Genomic DNA, 24,225 nt, shown 5'->3' with positions numbered 1-24,225 from the left:
TCTATCCATCAGGCTGCATAGTTGCCTCTGTGAAAACTATGTATCAATTACTCTGATCTTTAATAATAACAACTTTTTTCATGTATGTGTTCAAAATTACAGCATTTAACAAGTTGAGATGTGTTATGTCTGTGAAAAACCTAATTTATTGAGCTGTGTAGTTGTGTAACACAATTATTTTTAATTAAATTCCCAGTGTGGAGCAAAAATCTGTCCAAAATGTGAGAATGGATGTATGCATTAGGAATTAATTGTTTTATTTTTTCTTGTTCCAGCAAAGTCAGTTACAGAGAGGCAGCCGGTTCTTCTAACACCAACAGGCAGCACAAGTACCAAAGTGGAACTCAGAGGAAATGTGCTTTTGCTGGAGTGCATTGCAGCGGGATTGTGAGTTACTTTTTAGACAGTGTTTTTCTAAATAAATACACAGAAACAGTGGGAAACATTTAAGAAATGCTTAACATGTTAACACTGCACAAGGTAGGTTTTTCAAAGAAATAGAAATGTAAAATAGTTTTTTAAGGAACTCCACCTATTTACTTGGGAATCAGCAGATTTTGAAGCTGAGCAACAAGATAAGTATGGCCTCTACCTTCTCACGTCTCCAAGCCCTTATGCACAGGATTCAGATTGTACCGTGTTTTTTTTAAAGGACACATGCAAAAAATGCTACGGGGTAAACTCAGACACAGATCTGCAGAATTGCACGCAGGTATCAATCCTATTATTTTTTCCCTAAGTTTACAGTCATTAGGCTCTCAAATTATATAAAAATAGACACGAATCTTCTGGTCTAACCTAGAAAAGTTGCTTACGTGTACTAATAATTACTTAGCAGATGAGCTAGGCAGGAGCTGTTAGAATGTACCTTCAGCTCCTTACATGCAATTTCTCATTGTAATTGAGTTTAATTGGTTCTTGTTTCTTCGATGTAATGCAAGTTTTATTCTGCTGGTTATTGTGCAAATAGAAAATTACTAAAGAGCAATTTAACTTCATGATTTAATTTTGTCTTAAATCAGTTTCATTCTCAGGGAGAAATCTTAGAATAGATTGGTTAGTGCAGAATTGGAAAATCTTTAATACTTATTTCAGGAAGCGTAAATGTGTTTACAACGCACAAAAGCATATAATGCAGAATGCCATCAAGTAGCCTTGAGGAAAGCCAATAATTGCAAATGATGCAGCGCAGCATCATGCATGTGTATTCACTCGCATAAGCTCTGTAGGGCACACTCAAGCACCATTTGACACAGCTTGATACAAAGCATCAATGCCGTGTTTCTGTCTCAGCTGTGATCTGCTCAGGTGTCTTTGCATCAGCACCAGTATCAAAACCACACTGATGAGTGGGAATAGCGTCAGATCAGGTAATCTTCGTCTGCAGTATAGTTACATGCTTTTTGACAATGCTGCAATAAAATTATTCAGCAATCCAGTAAAATGGCTGCATAAAAATGGAGGGGACACACGAATATTATACACTATATTGCTTTAGCGAAGTCTTTAGTCATCATGTAATTAAAAAAAAAAAAAATGATGATGAAGGAGGCTTTCGTGGTTGTCCATAAAGGGCCAGATTGAGATTTTTGTTTGAAACAATTATTCCTGATTATTGATGCTATAATTGAAAGTAAACTTTACTAGAAGTCCCTGTTAGAAAATATGTGGTAGTAGACTTCTAAAGGAGTATTTGCCTTGAATCATTACCGTCCAAGAAAGGACATTCTACTCAGTGAGCAACACTTTGTAGTTTCTTGTAGTGTTAAAAGTATATCTCCATGTGTTTGGGCAGCTTTTGACTTCAGTGGACAACATGGGGTATAGCCAAGTGTTAAACACGGTGCAGTGACAAGTAGCTATACTTGAGTCAGCGCTGATGTGGGGTTTTTTCTTGATTTCTCATAGGAAATATTTCTGTCTCCTTACAGCTCAGCTCTAAAATTTATGACGTTCACAAAGCATTAGGATATTGGTCAAATGAAGCACAATGATAAACTTGTCATTATCTAGAAACTACATTTTAAAGTGCAACAGATAACGATTTAACAGTATAAGTGCAAGAAGATTTGTGATATGCTTGTAGTCATTTCTTAGCCATCAGGGCTTTTAGATTAATCAGGAGACAAATGTATTCTATAATTATTAAGCCTACAAACAGATGGCTATTGACAGCATTAGTGGAGCTTGTCATTTCCAAGAAACAAATGTTGGCGTGTTTTGCACATTTGCTGAATGTGCCCCCAAATCTGGGTAAAGGCTCTTAAAATAATTATTTATAAAATATATATATAAAAGAATAATGTATTGAACTCTCATTTTCCTTTTCTCCGATCCCTGAATTTGATCTGTGCTTTTGTTTCTCCAGACCCACACCAGTAATCCGCTGGATTAAAGAGGGTGGGGAACTGCCAGCCAACAGAACATTTTTTGAAAACTTTAAAAAAACTCTCAAGATTATAGATGTTTCTGAAGCCGACTCTGGGAACTACAAATGTATAGCAAGAAATACATTAGGTTCTGTTCATCATGTCATTTCAGTAACTGTGAAAGGTAATACCAAAATAATCCTTAATGTAATATTGTCAGCATGCAAAATGGAAGACTGAAGTAATCTTTCTAGGGTAAAATGTAGCTGAAAGGATGAATGTTAATGATAAAAAACCCCCACAATTAAAAACAACGAAACAAAAAAAACCTGAGGAAATTATCATTGAACCAACTGATTTCTACTACTGGAAAGACTTTACTATCTCTACTCTCTTTTTCTTTAATATGCCATTTTGTAAAGCAACAGGCCAAATTGAGACTGTACTCTAACAGTAGTAAAATAATTTCTTAGCTTGTACCAGTGCTACATTTATTTTATATCCTTTAATTAGCTATCATTAGACTACTTCTTTCCCTTGTATTTTGTGTCTTCCTTCCTCTCTCTCTTCTTCATCTTCTTATTTTCTCCATCTTTTCTTCTTTCCATTCACATAGCCCAGATTCTTTATCTTCTCTATTTTATTATTTGTCTTATAGTCTTATAGTCTTCCTTTTGTCCTCTAAATTGACATTTCTGATTTTCTATCTTCTTCATTTTCTATCTTCTTCATTTTAAGATGATGTCTTACTAGTTCCAAAAACAGTTACAGTATGCTTGTCCAAATAAGAATTGTTTTGAATACCATGAAACAAAAAAACCTGTAATGACAGCTAATTAGTCATTGACGCAGTCAACTGTATTGCTTACTTTGCATGCTAAATAGCAATTTCTTTTATTGTAGACCAGCATAATTTTATGATTGCATTCAGTCTCTCTTTTAACAGCAGAAGTTTCATTTTCTGTTTGCATCTGTCCATCAATCCAAAATCTGAAAATTAATTCCCAGATGCGATAAAATATAGTGTTTGTGGTTATTTCTTGTAAAAGAGATGTAGACATGGATGCATATCTTTTGGTAAGGAGTGTTCTATCCATGTTGATCTCTCTGTGTTTTCAGCTGTCTCAGATAAATATCTGGCCTCTGTGCAATCACCCACTGAATTCATTGAGACCAAGGATTTTGCTGTTTCTGAATTTCATCCTTGCCATGAAATCTTTTTATGTAGTCAAACCTAAATTGATTCCTAACAGCCTAACTACTGTAAGCATGGATATCTCTGAAATTAATCAAAAGGCCACTCTAGTCTCTGCAGATGCTATACTCAGATAAGTTTCTCTTTCTTTAGGAAAGGCAAATTAGATTCAAAGCAGGCAACTCTGAATGAAACAAACAACCTTTTGTTGCTTATCTCAGAATTTTGAAGTAAATAGCTACCCCCTTTATAATGCAGCAGATAGCAAATAGCTCAGTTTAGCCAAAGTATAATCTACCGCTTAATCATTAAGTATCACGTGCATAAGTATACCTTTAAAAAATTAACAGTGTAGGTGTAAGTCTATGTCTATACAGACCGTGTTTGAATTATCTTCTGTTTACCATGACTGTACCTTATAATTTTCTGTATGTAATTTTGGAAAATGATTGCTGTGTTTCTCTTTGTAACTCCAGCTGCCCCATACTGGATAACAGCACCCAGAAACTTGGTCTTGTCTCCTGGAGAAGACGGGACATTGATCTGCAGAGCTAATGGCAACCCAAAGCCTAATATAAGCTGGTTAGCAAATGGAGTTCCCATAGCAAGTAAGATTCTTCATTACTTTATGGGAGGGTGAGCAAGAGAATATGAGGAATATTAGGGTGTTTTTTTCAAATATAATTGAAGAACATGTATTTGAGTAGCTTTTTCCTGACAGGTAATACTAAATTATAAATGAGGTGGTAACAATACTGTGGTTCATAAACATGGAACAACAAAATGTGCTTCTAATGTGCTTGACAGCACTAAAATTTGTGACCATACTCCTGGTTATCCTGTATAGTGTTGTGCTGGTAGTATCCTTGCTGTGATGGGGCTGTAGTAACAAAGCTGCGACATTCTTCTTTGGCAGGGTTATCACGAGGATGTAATTTTTGTTGTGTTGCTGTGGCTGTCGTGTTTGCTAGATCTCTCATTTAATGCCCCACTGCAACGCTTAGTTTTGTCTAGGAATCGTAAAGGTCACTTAAAAAGTCAAATCCTCACCTCTGTGGATGTACAGGGAACTTTTGCTGGATTTGCATCTTAGAGTATGTTTGAGCCTTCTAGGCTTTACCACTATAAACCAACAGAAGCAGCAAAACTGACTGAATGCATCAGCAAGTGCCTGGCAAACAGCTTGTGCCAAGTAGGTGTCAAAGAAAAGGAACCCTTAAGGCAAGGAAACAGCTGTTTCTGTGTGCATGGGTAAGAAAAGCAACCCTGAACTGGTGATTGAGTCACTTAATTATTGCTGTGTTATGACTGGCAACACTGTATGCCAGATACAAGATAGCTACTATATATAGCATGACTTTGCTTGGGAAGAACTTGCTGGAGGACACTGCAGTGTGTTGTCAGTTTGGTTTGCACTCGGCATAGCCTGTAGTGTAAAACCACACTTGGTTCTTCTATCTTCATCCATCGTCTTTCACAAAACAACATTATAAATCAGTCTACCCTGAAGATTCACGAGAGATAATGTTCTCTAAAATACTGATCTGTGTGGACCTATTGAAAATATGACAGCATAACATTCAGGAGTTTCAAGAAATATTTGTCAGTGAGTTTCACAGAATTTGGAACATGGAAGAGGATTCTCTACAATGAGAATGTAGGATATAGCAACAGGTAAATGAGAATCTTCATTAGATGTATTTGAAATATTTGATATAGAGAGGTGGAACTGAACTGGAGGTAAAAATATGGAACTTCGCGGTGGAGAAAGTAAGGATATATACTGAAACAGATAGAAATATTTAGCAAAGAACATGCTTTGGGAATCCTAACTAAAGGTAAGATGAGATCTCTAGCCTGAGATTTAAAATGTTAAGTTTCCATTGGTTAAATAAGATATATAAACAGACATCATCCAGAGGAGGGCCACAGAGATGATCAGAGGACTGGAACACCTCCCATACAGGGCAGACTGAGAGAGTAGGTCATGTTCAACTAAGAGAAGAGAAGGCTGCGGGGGGACTTTATAGCAGCCTTCCTGTACTTAAAGAAGGCCTGGAGGAAAGCTGAGGAGGGGCTCTTTTATCAGGGAGTGCAGCGATAGGTCAAGGGGTAACAGTTTATAGCTGAAAGAGGAGAGAATTAGATTAGATAGTAGGAAGAAATTTTTTTACTGTGAGGCTGGTGAGGGACGGGAACATGTTGCCCAGAGAAGTAGTGGATGTCCCCTCCCTGGAGGTGTTCAAGACCAGGTTGGATGAGGCTTTGAGCAACCTGACCTTGTGGAAGGTGTTCCTGCCCATGGCATGGGGTCTGGAACTAGATGATCTTTAAGGTCCTTTCCAACCCAAACCATTCTGTGATTCTGTGACCTCATCAAACACTGGGTGTTACAGGAACCCAGGAAAATACCAATGTAATTTTCTATTGTATATATTGCATGTAAATATATCATAATGCATGCCTTATAATTAAAGTTTGGTACCTGCCCTGCTCTTTCCTTTCTGAGTTTGGATGATCTTATCTTCCTTACTGTTTTCTACATAGTTGCCATTAAACTTTTTTGTATGTTTTAAGGAGATTTTTATCCTGGTTTCCTGGTGGTTTAATTCTTCTTTTCAGGTCTCCTGACTAGTAAAATCTTTTTCACCTAGCTATGAGATTCACTTTTCCACCTTGCACTGCCTCCTTGTCAAAGCTGTGGGACATGCTGTTCAAAAGACAGACAAGAACATTTTCCAGAAAGCAATGATGTGTTCTGCATTTCTGCAGAATAGCAGTGAAACAGTAAAAAACAGAGTTTTCAGAAGCACCTGCAGGATGCCACCAAATTTCTGAAATACAAGGACAGCATGTATTGGCTGGCTGGACTTTAGGAATCAGTACACTGAGTCTTATTGAGGGGAACTGAAATTAAGAGACTTTAATTGAATTACCCACTCAACCTCAGTAGTGAAAAAATCAGAGAGAAAGGAACGCAGGAAATAAATGAGTAGCTTAGCCTTGTGTTAAAGGTCAATTTCACTGCTTAGAAAAGCTGATGTTACAACCTTAACTATTTTAAGTGCAAGTTTACTGAATGCTCCAGTACACTGAGTCTGTCAGGGCATTTAAGAAGGGAGCATTGCAATCACAGAAAGTAGAGGTCTTATGATTCTTATGATTTTCAATTATTCTGAGTTATCAAAAGCTGGTCTGGCAACTAGCAAGTACAGTGTGCCTTTTTGTTCACTTGTTACTAAATTACAGAACTTGAGCCTGACTTCTTCCAACTGAATGATTAGTAAAAGGAAACTAAAGCAGCTGTTTCAGCTTCAGGGCAGTGCTGAAAGCGCTACACCCGTGGCAAGATTTCAAAGAAAAAGAGCTACATTTGAATTTCAAAGCCCTGCTGTCATCATATATACCACAATATGCCTCCTGTGGCCCAATAATCTGTTTGCAATACTTTAATTTTCTATTGCAAAGCACAACTGGGGGATGCTTAATTCTTCCGGTTTTGTTTTTCCATAATAGAGTCAGACAAGGAAGGAGGAATGTCGAAGAAAGAACCATTCATCCATATCTCAGTCAAAGGGTGAAGCTTAAATACCGAAAGGGAAAAGGGTAGAATAAAGAAAAATTTAGTGCGTCTTTAGCGTCTATGAAAAAAAATTGAAATACTGTAAATTTTGTTCCAGATTATATTAATCAGAGTAAAAAGATTTTTAAAGGGAGGTTTTAGATTTCTTTGAAATATTTTAATTAATTTTCTTCAGTAGTAATGCTTAAAAACTCCAGCATGTCTGAAAAACAAGCTGCTTCAGGCATGCTGGAGTGATAAAGACCTAACTAGTGTTTACTCACAGGACTAATTTGAACTCACATGCATAGTCCTGTTGAAGTCAATTAGAATTACTTTGGCAAGTTGCAATTGAAAGTTCAGGCCATGACTCTGCCTTGCCTTGTGCTTCAATTAACACTCGAGATCTGCATTATTTATACTGCTGCATAATCCATTGTGTTTCATTGCTTAGATATTCAGCATGGTTTTACAAAAGGGAAACGATGCATAAAGTATCTCAACTTTTAAGAAAGTAACAACCCAGAGTAATTGGGAAAGGGAAGCGCTTTTATAATTGGGTCTTCAGAAAGGCATTGCAAATACTGCACAAAAGACTAATTTAGTGGTTCAGTGGTTTATAGTCCATGATGAGCTATTAAATATTAAATACACACAATTAGATTTATACAAAGTAGTGCACCGAAAGGCTCTGTTTATCTTCTTTCAACACGTTCTTCACTTACTTATATCACATTTCACATTGAATCTTACATTTTAGTTTCCGTTTGTAATCACATTGAATTTAAGGAAGAAACATTAGCCCTCAGATTTCCTTCATGAAAGGCCTCAATAATCCCTGGCTCAGAGAATCATTATCCGTCATGTTCACTGTGAGTGTACACACAAGCTGTGCACCACAGCCATGGGAGGGTAAGGAGAAATCTGCTGGACTTGGATGCCCCAAGGAGTTCAGTCTCAGAGAAGAGAGGTATTTATCCACCGCTTAGGCTGTCGTGTTAGAACTGTGCATCTGGCCTAGGAAGTGGAGCAGATGTGAAAACATTTCATTATCAAGTTTTTTCATTCTGCACTTTATAGTCAAAGGACAGTCATAGCTGTTGTGGTTATCAGCTTGCTGCCCTTTCGTGGGCAATAGTACTATCAGAATCATTTTCCAACGAGCACATAGAGTCACTGAGAACGCATAACAGGACTGATTGCTTTGATTCATAATTTTGATTTGCTAAAGAAGATGGAAGCATCTAAAGACAGTAATGAATATTTCTGCTTTTTTTCTAGAAAGAAATTATCATCTACTTTCACAGTGTTTTGCTGTGACATTTTACTAATCTGGGTGAGATGTATGTGTGTGTTCTCATTAAGACAGGGAAAAGCAGTCGAGTCATTTTGTCCCATTCCAGCTTGTTTTCAGCCAGAGGGAATCCCTAGTACATCATTTGAGGGTGACATCAGCATTTTCACTGCAGAATAGAAACAGTTAATGATCACATATCCTACAAACTACAATTGTAATCCACTACATGCTTCTGGGAAAAGATATATACTACCTCTATATGCTACTTCATATTTGTGAAGCAATAAACAACACCCTGTTTCAGTGCCCTCTAGGACCTGAAGTCTAGGTTAGCAGAGCTGAGAACTACTGATGTCAGCTTGATCTTATACTCATTTTGCTGTACAGCAGAATATGGTGACAATATAAGAAAAGCTGATTTCAGGAATGATGAATTTCACATTATTAGCTTTTTTAAAGAATAGCAAATTAGAGAATCACAATCATAGGTATATACCTCCTTTCTAGTGAATTAATTTCAATCAGCATTGTTTATTAGGTTATTTTAAAACCGTTGTGTCACAGCGTAGCTGAGTGTGGAAGGAACATCTAGTCTAACCAATCTGCTCAAAGCAGGGTTATCTGCATCTGGTTGGTCCGGACTGTGTCCTGACAGATTTGATTATCTCCAAGGGCAGAGACTCCATCACCTCCGTGAGCATCCTTTTTTAGAATCTGATAACCCTCACAATAAAAAAATCATTTTTATGTTAAAGTAAGTTTAAAAAAACCCACAACTCTAAATGGATTTTTATCCCTAATTTTATACAGGGCTTAAGGATCTGAATCAAAGAATATAAAGTCGTTAGACTTTTCTCTAATTTCACATCTTAATTTCCTGTTTTAATAATTTTCTGCCTAAAATACATATCTTTCTTACAGATCAGGCTGAAGTTTATTTGGGCTGATAACTTTAGATTTTATACTACTTCATCAGTTAATAGTTCTATTCTTCATTGTGTTTCACTTCCTCAATTTGCGTAAATATACATCAACAAGCTATTAAAATTGGTCATGAAAAAGAAATAGTTCAACAGAAAAGGGTAAAATATCTCAACAAAATCTGGAGTTGTTTTTTCTTTCAGTGTTAAGCATAATAGTGTGTGTTAACTGCTTCTGTTCAGAGATCACATTTTGTTTTGCCTTTTTTTCCACAAGAAAAAAGTAATTATGGTGCCTTAGTGGTTATTTAAACATACTAACACAAGTACTTGCTTTAGCTGTCTAAAGTTTATGAAACAGATGGAAGTATGCATTCAGATGAACAGAAGGTATTCAGGGTGCTGGTGACTAACTATGATAAAATTATCTAATGGAGGCTATACATTCTTTGTACAGTAATATGCCGTACAGAGCAGCTACAGAGTTGAGAAGGTGTCTTGTTATGCAAAGTAATGGAAAACTTAGGTGAAACAAGGTAATCAGGTTTTTATCCAGAAAGGATGTAATTGCATTCTTAACTTGAGAATCAGTGTTATTAAGACTAAGTGTTGGTTGTTACAGGGCACATGTTCAACTGTGTATTACAGTCTATAACAAATCCTCATCATTCTTTATCCCAGTTGTACAAAGACATTTTAAGTATTATTTAATTCTTTACTATTTTGTCTGTCAATGCCCAATTAGCATTTGTCAAACATGTCAAAAGCATTTTCTCCTTCTTGTGGAGCCGTGCTGTAAAGCGACCAGGTTCCTCGTATAGGCAAACAAGTGGTGCTTGAGTGGCCCTGCCATCACTCTCTTTCCCAGGAAATATGAAACAAAAAGAACGTGGAAAAGACTGAAGTACTGAATGCCTTCTTTGCCTCAGTCATCTTTAGCAAGACCAGTCTTCAGGAATCCTCGGTCCCAGAGACCAGGGGGAAAGGTTGATTTGAGATGTACCCATGCTGGAAGAGGATCAGGGCAGAGAATACTTAAGCAAACTGAACATCTACAAGTCCCTGGAACTCAGTGGGATTCTCCTACGAATGCTGAGGAAGCTGGCATCTGCCATTGCAAAGCCACTCTCAATAATCTTTCATCAGGCATGTAGCGATAGGATAAGGCATGTAGTGATAGGACAAGCAGGAATGGCTGTAAACTGGGAAGGGGCAGAATTAGACTAGACATTAGGAGGAAATTCTTCACTATGAGACTGGTGAGGCACTGGAACAGGTTGCCCAGGGAAGTTGTGGATGCTCCATCCTTGGAAGTGTTCACAGCCAGGTTGGATTGGGCCTTGAGCAGCCAGATCTAGTGGGAGGTGTCTCTGCCTGTGGCAGTGGGGTTGGAATTAGATGATCTTTAAGGTCCCTTCCAACTCAAACCATTCTATGATTCTATGATTCTATGATCAGTCATGGTGACTGGGAGAAGTGCCCAAAGGCTGGAAGAAAGAAAATGTTACCCATGTCTTCAAGAAGAGCAAGAAGGAAAGCCCAGGGAACTACAAACTGATCATCCTCACCTTGATTCCTGGGAAGAAGATGGGGCAGCTAATTCTGGAAACCATTTCCAGGCACATTCAGGACAAGAAAATAATCAGGAGTAGTTAGCACAGCTTCATCAAGAGGAAGTTATGCTTGGCCAAGTTGTCTAACTGGTCTTCAGTAAATCCTTTGACAGCGTCTCCCATAAGATGCTCATAGAGAACTCATTGATGTGTGACCTGGATAAGCAGGTGGTGAGGTGGACAGAAAACTGGCTGAAGGGTCAGGCCCATAGGGTGATGAACAGTGACAACAGAGCCTGGTTAGAGGCCAGGAACTAGTCGTGTACCCCTGGGCCAGTCCTGTTTAAAACCTTCATTAATCGTATGGCTGATGGGGCAGACTGTACCCTCAGCAAGTTTACTGGTGAGACAAAGCTAAGTAGAGTGGCTGATAGGCCGTAAGGTTGTGCTGCCATCCAGAGGGATGTCAGCAGGCTGGAGAATTGGGCTGACAAGAATCTCATGAAGTTAAACAAGGAGAATTGCAAAGTCTTGCACCTGGGGAGGAACAGCTCCATGCATCAGTATGTGCTGAGGGCCACCAGGGTGGAAAGCAGCTTGGCAGAAATGGGAGTGGAGGTCCTGGTGGACACCAAGTTGAACATGAGCCAGTGATACTCCCTTGTGGCAAAGGAGGTCAACGGTATCCTGGGCTGCTTTAGACAAAGTATTGCCAACAGGTGAAGGAAGGTGATCTTAATCTTCTACTTGGCACTGGTGAGGCCACCCTTGGAGTACCATGTCCAGTTCTTTGCTCCCCAGTTCAAGACAGATATGGACATACTGGAAAGAGTCCAACAAAAAGCCATGAAAATAATGAACGGAGTGAAATGTTTCACATAAGAGGAAAAGCTGAGAGAGCTGTGACTATTTAGCCTAGAGATGAGACAGTTGAGGAAGGATCTTATTAATGGATATAAATACCTGAAGGGAGGGTGCAAAGAGGGTGGAACCAGGCTCTTCTCAGTGGTGCCCAATGACAGGACTGGGGCAGTGGGCACAAACTGAAATGCAGGAGGTTCCCTCTAAATATCAGAAAACACATTATCACTGTGATGGTGTCTGAGCACTGGCACAGGTTGCCCAGAGAGTTTGTGAAGTCTCCAGCTTTGGAGATGTTCAAAAGCCATGTGGACACAGTCCCGAGCTCTAAGTGGCCCTCTCTGAGTGGGTAGTTGGACCAGGTGACCTCCAGAGGTCCCTTCCAACCTCAACAATTCTGCATAAAGCAGATGGATGATACAGCATCTAACTTCTAGTGTCTGGCCCTGCAAGATGCAGTGTAGTATAGGCAAAGACACATAAGTTCTGTTGGTGTTGTGTAGGAGGATGAGGTGTGTTTGAAGACACCTGGTTGAACAGATGCCAGTCTCAACAGGGGGCTTTCTAAAATCGGCACTCTTTGTTATGCGAGTGGCTAGACCAGTCAAAGGGAAGCACTAACTAACCCAACATTTTCCTCAGGTTTCTAATTTACTTTTTTTGACTCTTGGGGCTTGCAGCTTGAAAAGCTTTTCTAAGAACAGGCACCTCCTTTCCTTCAAATAATTGAGGAGGGATATCTTTTTTCCCCCCTCAAATACAGCAGTGGGAAGGGAAAATGCTAGCTTTTGTTATATATGATATATATCTTCTTCAGTCATAGAGGATTGAACTAATGTCTTCCGCCTCTCTAAAGGGGCCCTATCAACCGCCTGTAACGTATTATGTGTGGGAGTGTATGTGAGGGGGGACGTCTGTGCACCAATTAAAGCTCTTCTCTGTGTACAGAAAACGCTGCAGGATTCAGAGGGCATGAGTGGAGGAAAGCCCAGAGCCTGGGGCAGGAAGTAGTGGTGATTGGAACAGCCGTGGGCAGATCCCCTACCTCCTGGGTTGGCGGTTGTGTGTATTTTCCATTTAACTGTGATCAGTATGCAGAAACAGACCACTTCTCACAGCTGACTGCCTGCCTGCTGGGCTACTCACCTGCTCCATCTATTTTCAGCCCACGGATCTTTTAATGAAAATGGCATTTACATAGAAAAGAAAGCAATGTGGAACATGGAACACAATAGGCAGTAAAGCAAAAGAGGAGGAAAATAAGTGGCAGCAGTCCAGAAGCCCAGAGAAGAAGCATTTAAAATTCCACTAGTACCTTTTTCTTTGTTTGCAATTTTTGACTTTATGATACTGATTTGAACTGAGAGTGATGGAAGATAAGATGTAAAGATGGAGTTTAAAACTGTTCTTGAAGCATGTGTTTGGAAATTAATGTAATTACTTTACATGCCAAATGGCCCTAAAGTTTACCCAAGATGGAAAGATCCTTAAGCAGGAGCACAGAACTGTGGTCCCCTTCACTTGTTCCCTTTCATTCATCTCTCCTAGAGAATTCAGTAACAGATACTTAAGTAGATTTGAGAAAATGTAAGAGAAATTTCTCCATTTTCTTCACAGATGAGTACTGAGATGCTGTCTGGATCAAAAGGCATTGCCTCTTTAAAAATATTATGTTAGTTTCATTAATTGATCTTTTCTATGAATCCAAAGAAATGAGAAATGAATTTATACGAAAATGCCACCCATAAATATGTGTATTTTCTCAAGTTCCAAAAAGATATTAGCATGTCAAATTGGCAACAAAACAACAATGCATTTATTTATACATACATGCATTTACTTATGCACATATGCATTTTTTATATTGATATACGAAGAATTTCACTGTTTCAATATTAGTAATACATTGATGTGTTTTGCTTATTTACTTCAATGTTAAACAATAGTTTGGGCATTTATATGCAGTGTGGTGTTACAAGCTAAGTTTTTTCTCTATTAAACCTTTTTAACTCCATCCACTTGTATCATAACTGACAACTTTTATTCTTTGGTAATATCTCAGAATTTTATTTTCAGTTATATTCTCAGTTCTCCTGAGATGCAAAGCTGTTTGATGGCTCAGTCTACTGCAGAACAGTTGAGAAACGGCATTGTATAATTCTTAAAGCGGGGAAAGAGTGCCACCTACTGAATTGCTATTACTGCTTTTGTGAACATGATTTTGTGTGAAAGAATTATTATAGTTATGTTTTAATCTGAGTTTCTTCTATGTTTTAAACTGGGTATGGGTATTTTTACATTTGGATAATTATTTATGGTGTAACAACTGATTTGAAAAGCTGAAACCTTTAAGTCAGAGAGGATTGTTCCAGTGTCATTCTGACATAGTTTTCTTTTGACACTCAGAAATATCTCTTTGTTTTTTCTAGATGTTGTCTACTTTCGCCTGAACCTTGTCATATCAATATTGTCCTCTGTAATGCATGCAAACTGTGATCTCAGCATCACTTCTTTGAAAAACAAACAGAAACTCAAAAAACTTATTGGAATTGGAATTAATCATATTGAATTAATCAGATTGAATTGAAATTAATCATATTGAAATTCACATCTTAACCAGTGAACAATCAAAAAATGGGAACTCTACCACCAATGGGAAATCAAAAAATAGGAACTCTACCATCCTCAGTTAAATACTTGTAAAATTGGAAGAACTTATTGGAATTGGAATTAATCATATTGAAATTCACATCTTAACCAGTGAGCAATCAGAGAGGAAAACTGAAGAAAGGTCATAATGGTCTTTCAAATGGTTTCTTTTTTCAGAAGTATGAAACAGATCATCCAACAGTAGCTTAGCAAAAATATTTTTTTTTTTGTTCTTTATACCAACAGTTGCCCCAGAAGATCCTAGCAGAAAGGTAGATGGAGATACCATTATTTTTTCACATGTGCAGGAAAGGTCAAGTGCAGTCTATCAGTGCAATGCTTCTAATGAATATGGATACTTGCTAGCAAATGCATTTGTGAACGTTCTGGGTAAGAAACATATTTGATGTTTTTCTTTTGTATTCATTTTTCTCCTGCTACTACAAGGACTGCATGCTCAAGCCTCGCTTGAGGTCCTCAATGAAATGGATGTATTTCCAAAGCCCTGTAAAAGACATGGGTGTACATACCTTGTTTTTAATAGGATATTCCTGAATTTCACTTTCACTATTCCTAAGTAAGAAGGAAAATTGTGAAAGCTGGGGAAAACTTAGAAGAAATTCTATCTCTTTTTGTTTATTTGTTTGTTTGTGTAAATCAAGCAAACTGAACCCTAACAAATGAGGCAGGAATTAATATTCCTTAACTTTGTATATTTCAGTACACTTTCATTGATTACAGGTGTTTTGGGTCAGGTAAAAAGATGATCTCTAAATTGCAAGTGGACACAATTATGAATTTGTCTTGAAGGCCTCCCGATAATGTGGTTCTAGTTACAAAATATGTGGCCTCTCTAATTCTTCTTGCTGAACTTAACAAAAAGACTAGCAAAATCCTCTCCTACAGGAGCTGGCAAATCTTTTGATTAAGAAATGCTGCTTTTTAAATGAAGGAACTCACTTTAGTTTCATGGATCCTTTAAAAAAATTAGATGTTTCACCAAAAATACATCAGCTTCTTTCTGCCTGCAGGTTTGTTCAGAATTATGTAGTTCAGTCTTTTCCCAGGAGTTTCTCGCCTTGAGAAATTATGTTCTGATTTAAATTTTGCAAATGAAATCATTGCCTTTGGTGTCCATCCCTGTTACTTGTAAACAGGAAATAAGCATTTGTTTTTCATGAGATAATTCTGCTGGATTAACATTTCCTCAGGCTGCTGGCAGTAGAACATATAGGGACCTAGACTGAGACCAGAAATCACTTCAGAGAAGGATGATAAAGTATAATTCTTTAGGCCATTCTTGATGTCTTACTATTTTGTGTTTACATCTTTGTGATATACACACACAGATATCTTTGTCTTTTCAGCTGAGCCACCAAGAATTCTAACTCCTGCTGATAAGCTATATCAAGTCATTGCAGATAGTCCTGCTTTGCTGGACTGTGCTTATTTTGGTTCACCTAAGCCTGAAATTGAATGGTAAGCTTTAGTTGTGCTTAAGTTATGTAAAAAGAGACAGTTATATCTATGGAAACAAACATGTAAAGCTTTAAAACTCTTTTTACTGTATTTACAATTTTAAAAGTGTGTTTTAAATAGATGCTGATCGCAGTTTGCTAGTATAATATCACATATACTTAACATAGCAACAATTAAGTTATCCCCGCAGAGTCAAGTTTAAATTTCATTATATGATTCTGTCTGTATTTTCTAATTTGGCAGTCCCAAGTTTGCATTTTCTGGGGGTAAAATACAACAGAATTTAACTATGATGTTGGATAATGATGTTACTTTTTATATAAAAAGGTTTAAGGGAGTGAAAGGCAGCATCTTGCGTGGAAGTGAATACATTTTCCATTATAATGGAACCTTGGAAATTCCAGTGGCTCAAAAGGATAGTTCTGGTACATACACATGCGTAGCAAGGAATGAATTAGGAAAGATACAAAATGAGGTGCAATTGGAAGTTAAAGGTAAGAAATTAATCACTCTTTAGCCACAGGTTAGTATAGTATTTCAGACTTTCTAAATATCTAATAGTAACTTTAAATTTCAGATCCAACAATGATTATTAAACAGCCAGAATACAAAGTGATTCAGAGATATGGGCAAGTTTCATTTGAGTGTATAATAAAACATGATTCTACCTTATTACCAACAGTCATATGGTTGAAGGACAATGATGTACTGCCAGATGATGAAAGGTATGGACAAAATAATTTGCCTTTATTTTTGGTTTTCTGGTTTCTTTTGTCTACTCTTTTTCCTGATCTTTGAGACAAACATATTGACTTATTCACATTTTACAAAGAGAACTGAAAAATATCACCCCTATCCCGTATTTAGTAACTAAAGACTTTACTAGTGTGGTGAAAATATTGAGATAGAATTCAAAATAAAATGAGATGTGAAGACTTGTGATTGTGTAAATTGACCATGTATACAAATAGTAAGGAGAAGATTATTGGCATAAGAAGTAAAAGTGATAATGGAAGACTATTTTGCTGTAGATCACAAATAATTAACAGTAGATTTAGTATATTTGGAAATAAAAGAACATTAGGACAGACAGTTACTGTGGAAAGATGGTCGAGAGCAGCGTAGAAATGTCTGACTTAGTCCCATAGCCTAGGTTGCTGTCTAGGTATTTGCTGAAATACACAAGTATATGGGATTTGATAATGTTTTCTGCAAGTTTCTAATAATGGTACCAATTATTGAAAAATCAGTGGCTGAATGTATTGTATTTACAGGTTTCTAGTTGGTAAAGACAACTTGACCATAATGAATGTAACTGATAAAGATGATGGAACATACACTTGCGTAGTTAATACTACTCTGGACAGTGTTTCAGCAAGTGCTGTGCTTACTGTTGTTGGTAAGAATACTCTCAAACTTTATGATAGCAGAACTGTATTTAGTTACTCTTAAGCATGAAAACAGCATTAGGTTTAAAATGACAAGCACAAACATAGTTTTGATTTTTCAGCCAGCAAAGGAAATGTCACCTGTTTGCAAATGTTTCAGTTTTTAAGAATCTAGTCTTACTTTAAAGTTTGCCTTCAAATCAGATATTACAAAGGAGCCAGTAGCCACAGAACACATTAGTTTTCATGCTGTATAGATCTTTTTATTTGGATTTCATCTGCACTAACTCAGTAGATTACATATTGCAGAGTATTTGAACATAAACATGTTATCTCAGGAATTTTTTACAGGTAAATTATGCTTCAGAAGACTGAGCATGCTTTGTTGTCTGACTTTTCAAGGATTTTCTTTTAAAATTAGTTCTCTCTATTAAGCTTCTATGATTGCAGATTGTTGTAAAATACTTTGCCCTTTCTCCCAGTTTGTAAGAAAGTTTTGAGTAGATATCCTGAATGATTCTTACCTGAGTCCAAGCTGAGATTCAAAGTCAAATATGCCTGTATTTTAAAATTATGTTGTGATCTTATGCCTCTCCAGGAATGACATACACCAAACATCTTGTATCTATTGAGAAGTTTTTATAAGATTTTTTACTTTATTTATTTTCTTTACCTATCCTTATTAAAGCAATGGATAACATAAGAATATTTTTATAACTTTTCAGTGAAAATAAATCAAGTATTATTTAAACTCAGCCATTTACTCTAAATAAGTTGACTTTTCTTTATCTTTAATAATTCTAGTCTTTAACTGCAAACAGTATTCTGTTTCTTTGGCTGCTAACTGATTAAATCCTTTATATTAATGTTCTTTTCAGCTGCTCCCCCAACTCCAGCTATCATTTACGGTAAACTAACACGAAGTTCTCCTTCTATGTCATCTGCCAGATATATTTCTCATTTGCCTGTTGCAAAGTGCAACATCTTTTCTGTTTTTCCCTTTTTCCTGTGTTTGTGCGTGTGTGTAGTTTCATTCCATTTTACCAACTGCTTCACTAGTGGAGTGCTGGACTTTAGAATTTTACAGTGCAGGCCACTTTGTATTTTAGGGGAATAAATAGTTTTCAGAGATACAGTGTGATACTATTTTTTCTCACAGAGAACACTGTAATGCAAATTAATTGCATAATAAATTAAAGATCTGAAAGGTAGATCCAACTGTTCCTTGAAAGCTAATTCACTATCAAAGAATTTACACCAACCTGATTATAGTGTGTTTCGACATTGCTTTGATGACCGCTTTGTAGGCCTGGTGTACTTTATTTTGTAGGATGTTTACATTTTACTTCACTCATAAAAGGGATAGGACCATACTGAAAAGCTTGATTTATGATTGATGTAATTGCTAATAAGGATTTTAAAATCAAAGCCGAAATTAAAAAGGAGTCTGTTAGTCACATAGAGTCTTAAATTTGACAGTATACAGTCTTTATTTGTAGTATTTTTTCTGAATTTGGATTTTAAAATGCAATATAATATGCCTAAAACACTTCTAAGTATGAGTGACTTGGGCACGTTTATGTAAGTCCTATCATATTTGGTGACAATACATACATATTCTTAAATGAACCTACTCATTAGTCTTGATTTTTGTATAACAAATCATATAATACTTTCAGCAATTTAGAATGGACAGTTACATTTCTATGCATTATAAGAATGTATAGTAACAGCTTGCTTGGCATTTCAAGATTTTCTAAAACTGCAGCAAAAAATAAATTACTTATTAACTTGCAATTTGAACAATATTTGTTTTGAATTCACATGCAAAGTATTTGTAGTGATTTAAGAAAAGTTTCTTTGAAGTGAATACATCTTTGTTTTCCAATTTTTATTAAGTATTTCTAGTTACAACAGAAAACCACCCATAATCATTCAAAGATAAACTAAACATGCTTTTCATATTTCTTTTTATCTCATTACATTTTTATAACACAGTGCAAATGTAGATAAAATAAAATATAGATTCTTATCAAATCATATAAGTTTCCAAATACATCAGTTTTCCGTTTCATCTCTGTTTTGTGACAATTGCATGCTGGCGGTCATTAAGTTGTGCTTACATGAGTAGATCCGCCCTGCTGTATTTGTGGAATTCTTTTGATTGGAATGTAAGGATTTTTTCAAAGTAGAAACTACATCTTCTGATACGATTATTTACTTTATGTTCGTTTGATTTACAGCTCGGCCAAATCCCCCATTTGACTTGGAATTGACAGGTCAGCTAGAAAGAAGCATTGAACTCTCATGGATACCAGGAGATGAAAACAACAGTCCCATAACAAGTATGTTTGTATGTACTGTAGTACATTAACAGTATTATGTTAACTGTTCTCAGATTCAAGAGTTTTGAGATGTTTTGTCTGTGACATGGAAGAATCATAAATTCATTCACTAGAGTTGCTCTTTGCATAACAAAAATTCCCTGAGTGTTCTCTACTGTACAGCCAAGCAGAAAAGGCTTGATTACTGTCCTGAAGAGCTGAGCTTTTGATTTAAAAACCTATGCTAGTTATCATACAGGCTGATACTGATATGAGCTGTGTCTGACAAGGTCCAGTCTTATGAATAAGTAGACAGTAAACTTATTCATTAGTTGTATGCTTCCAAAGGAGAGAGCTACTAACATCTTGGATTAAGTCTTCTATAATTCTTATGATTTGAAACAGCATCAGTAGCAATACCTTTAGAGATTATCAAATGACTACTGATGGAGAAGCTTATTCGTAATGAAAATATAACACAGATTTTCTTGTTTTATTTTTTCTAGTCCAGACAGTTGAAGGAATAAAGCATGTCCATAAGACAGAGAAAATAAACTTGTATAAAGTTTTAAGACAGGAAATTGATCTTAAATGCTATTGTTCCTCCCAGCAGAACACAATGAAATCTACTCTTGCCTATATTGAGCACAGAGGATGGAGGGGGAATTTAGAAGGAAGGAAGAAGGATGTTATTGCTTGTTTTCCAAGGAATAACAGGATCGGAAAGATCCATGGGGACAACATTTTCATAATGAGCAACTTAATGTAATTATTTAATTATTAATGCAATGCATTTTTAGTTCATAACTACCACAAGTTACCGAGGCTGGTGTACACATATTTGGAATGAATGAGTTAGAGTGACTGAGTGTTGCTCTCCAGGATCTGGTGCTGTCAGTATCAGCACTGAACACAAACCATAAGGATCAGACATCTGGAAAGGACATTTTGGAAAAACAGAATTTCACAAAATTCAGAGCACATCGAAGATTTTGATTGCATTTTGATGAAACACCAAGGGGTTTTGCTGAAGTTTTACCCCTTAAGACTTGTCTAATAGATATCAACTAGTGATATAGTTTAAAAAATATAATATATAGAAGTTTAATGTAAATAGTTGAACTGTATTAAAGTTATGGCTTATTCCTATACACTTGAATCAGTATTTTCATTTTTTTCCAGATCAGAAGACACAAGTCTTACCTTTCTATAGGAATGAGATCACACTTTTTCAAAGGAAATGATACTAGGCAGTGTTGGCTCATGTCAGAGTTTTTCTAGAAGCAAGATATTGCGTGTACTTTGATACTGGAAATTGACTGACTAGATAATGCTGGTTTTAATTATGATACAATTTATATTGCTGTGTAGTCCCCTAACAGCCTGCAAAATAAGGCGTTCATTTCATAAGTAAGCCTGTTATTGATGCTGTCACTTCAAAGTGCAGATCAAATATCAAGGAGAGCGTTTCATTAGGAGTGATCCTTTTACACAAGTAATATGATTGACATGCTACAATCTCTCTGAAAGCTCAGATAGAATTTCCTTGCTTGAAGTCTCTCATAAAATGTTCTACAAACATTGCAGACAGAATGCTCATTACTAGGGAAGAAAAAAGCAGTAGCGAAAACTTTGTGGGTGCTTTTTGTTTTCTTGGCATCTAATATTGTCACCTTTTTCAACAAAGATTTTGGTCCAGAAGGCATCCCACCCCAAGATCTTTATCTCTGAACACACTGCACCAGCTATAACTCAGGCAGTAATTTGCGGCCAGTTCTCCCTCTTTATTACTACTCAGATGAGAACAAAATCTGCAAGGTTTAGGTCCAGAAGGCTATGATTAGTACTACTTAACTATTTTACTTCTTGAACATCTTGGCTCCTCAAACTCTTGTGGATTATTTCTATGTGTTAATGTAATTATTTCTATGTGTTAGTGCTTCTTCTAAAAGCATTTTCCAGATGCCCCTGGGCTTTGTTTTGTACTGCAAACGGGATGGATTGTGAGTCATATTCTGGCTTCTTGTCCCCATGTATACATGAGATAGGGCAAAGCTGTGCTACACAACTCACAAACATTTGATGCTCATGTAGATTTTGTATATCTAATGTTAAGGTTCCATGAAATATACTTAGACTACACATTCTTCTACCATTTATTTACTGTTTCCTAACAATTCCTCTTAAATGTTTCAAATTTTTTATCTCATACCTAAGAGCAGGAAGTTTCTTTGTCTATTTCACAGTTTGTAAAAAATGTACTTTTATCCTTCATAATGAATATTATTTTCTTTTTGGAGGTGTACAAATCTATTTATCCCTGAGGTTATTTAATCTATAGGATGTTAACAGTAATCATCGTAATGTTCACACTGAGAACTCTCCAGAAATTTAGCTTGAAACTTGGATTCCTTGACTTAATTTGAAGATACTGAATAGTGCTCTCAACAAACTTCCTCAAGGATTCATTCTTAACTTGAAATAGTTCTTCAATAAGCCAGTCTCATTGGGGAAAATGGAATACTGAGAGGGTTTTAATATTGTACAGGTACTACTTGCTGTTAGCTTGATACAATAAGACCAATGTATTTGTAAGCTAAATATTACCTTTATATCAAAATTCCAATCCTGTCCTACTTTCTTGCTGTGACAATTCTAAGGGTTCCTGTTACAATTCATTCCAGTATCTGAAAGAGAGCTCTTGTAATAACGTGTTACCTGACAGGTGGCTGCATTACAGAGAATACCGAATAAAAAAGTGTTTCTATCATAGTACTATCTAGGCAGTACTTTTGAGATCCATATTATAGATTTTTGTTCTGGTTTATGTACTTATATTTCAGTTTCCATGATTTTTGAAAATATTGTTTGGATCACTCCCTTCTAATTAGCTCATTCAGAAATGCCTGCACTGATCTAGGTGTTGCAAGTTTTGACATAAAGTTGGATTCCGTTTCTGTTTACAGACTTTGTGATTGAATATGAAGATGGGCTGCATGAACCAGGAGTATGGCATCACCAGACGGAAGTTCCTGGAACTCAGACAACAGTACACTTGAAGTTGTCTCCGTATGTCAACTACTCATTCCGTGTGATAGCTGTCAATGAAATTGGCAGAAGTCAGCCAAGTGAACCATCTGAGCAGTACCTGACAAAATCTGCAAGTAAATAGCTATTCCTGCTCACTAGTGACTGATTTATACTAAATGGCATTGAATTTGCTTGGAATGCAAACAGCAGTCATTCTTGTTCATGTATAACTATTTTATTTTTAGGCCCTGATGAAAATCCTTCTAATGTGCAAGGGATAGGCTCAGAACCTGATAATTTGGTAATAACATGGGAGGTAAGTTTGTTTTTTGATGTTTCATGTGTTTTCAGGTCTGTGAGTAGCATTTTTTTGACAAATAATCATGATCTAGCTGTCAACACACTATGTGAATAACTAACGTGTTGCTCACTTAACATGTTCTTCTAGACATTCTCCAGTCTTCATTTTCAGGGAAAAGTTGCATGCATTACGAAAAATAAATAAATTAAGGTCCCATATTTTTCTTGAGTGATTTCTCGAGGTAAGCCATTAATTTGGTAATACAGGATGTTTTGCTTCCAATTAAGGAAAACTTAAATATGTGGTTTATCTCAAGTAGAGTCCTATTTTTAGAGTGAATTCTAATGTGAATCCTACTTCTGCCCTGAACTTTTGTGATAAACTAAATATTGTGCACTGTTCTACTAAAAAAAACTTTTATGGCAAAGTTTTGTCTATCATGCATTTACCATTGTGACAGGAATTCAAGGATAGCCGTGTAAAACCAATTTCCCATCCCAGGCAAGAAACATTGTCTAGGAAACACTGTTTATGGGGTGTTGGTGTAAGTCTGGTTTTGCTTCTTCCGCTTCTTAAGAGATGCTTGAAACCAAAATATGTATACAAAAATCACAAACTTGTGTGAGCAGGATCACCATTCAATGTGATTTTTACTAATGAATGGGAAACAGCTGAACCGACCTCCTGGAAAAGCTTAATTGTGTAGCTTGGAAATTCCAGCAGTGCGTTTCAGTCACAGAACACAGTGGTAAATTTTCAGTGAAATTCTAAAGGAGAATCAATAAATTCCTTTGTGACCTTGGATTTTTCAGATGCTTCAGAATGTTTTTAAAAATACTTCTTTTCATTTCAGTCTTTAACAGACTTTCAGTCTAATGGACCAGGACTTCAATACAAAGTCAGCTGGCGTCAGAAGGATGTTGATGATGAATGGACATCTGTTATAGTTGCAAATGTATCTAAATATATTGTGTCTGGTACACCAACTTTTGTTCCCTATGAAATAAAAGTACAAGCTTTAAATGACCTGGGATATGCACCGGAGCCATCAGAGGTGATTGGACATTCAGGGGAAGACTGTAAGTTTTGTAGTTTGACCCAATTGTACTTATTAAAAGCAACTAAATGTATAACCCAAATGGGTATTTAAAAGACTGAAATATTGAGAAAGGGGAATAGTGGGTTCTTGTTTGGCTTTTTGGGTTTTTTTTTAATTAATATGAAGTAATTTAGAGATAATAAGGCTTTGTAATACTTCATAGTATTAATCCTGAGCTCAGATTTTTAATTTTTTAAC

At 36.4% G+C, this 24,225-nt stretch overlaps 1 protein-coding gene across 38 annotated transcripts in view; it reads left to right on the top strand.

Moving 5' to 3' along the window:
* The window catches only part of NRCAM (neuronal cell adhesion molecule), a 156,325-nt gene that overhangs the window by 95,516 nt on the left and 36,584 nt on the right, over positions 1-24,225 (top strand). For 26 of the 38 annotated variants that reach the window (XR_008449276.1, XM_054063521.1, XM_054063514.1 and 23 more), the window contains 13 exons: positions 276-387; positions 2,369-2,553; positions 4,041-4,172; positions 14,653-14,796; positions 15,774-15,885; positions 16,213-16,379; positions 16,463-16,610; positions 17,160-17,284; positions 18,152-18,181; positions 19,517-19,618; positions 22,564-22,761; positions 22,873-22,943; positions 23,782-24,007. Coding sequence is in view for 37 of the 38 variants with exons in the window: in XM_054063521.1 (XP_053919496.1) it covers positions 276-387; positions 2,369-2,553; positions 4,041-4,172; positions 14,653-14,796; positions 15,774-15,885; positions 16,213-16,379; positions 16,463-16,610; positions 17,160-17,284; positions 18,152-18,181; positions 19,517-19,618; positions 22,564-22,761; positions 22,873-22,943; positions 23,782-24,007 (1,752 nt within the window). In the remaining variant the exon portion in view is untranslated. The remainder of the gene's footprint in view (positions 1-275; positions 388-2,368; positions 2,554-4,040; positions 4,173-14,652; positions 14,797-15,773; positions 15,886-16,212; positions 16,380-16,462; positions 16,611-17,159; positions 17,285-18,151; positions 18,182-19,516; positions 19,619-22,563; positions 22,762-22,872; positions 22,944-23,781; positions 24,008-24,225) is intronic. The other 12 variants (XM_054063566.1, XM_054063551.1, XM_054063591.1 and 9 more) reach the window with 1 other exon arrangement.

Source organism: Cuculus canorus, chromosome 1, assembly GCF_017976375.1.
Source record: "Cuculus canorus isolate bCucCan1 chromosome 1, bCucCan1.pri, whole genome shotgun sequence".
NCBI classification, from domain to species: Eukaryota; Metazoa; Chordata; class Aves; order Cuculiformes; family Cuculidae; genus Cuculus; species Cuculus canorus.
The sequence above is the reverse complement of the archived record's forward strand: the minus strand, read 5'-3'. Positions and strand labels throughout refer to the sequence as shown.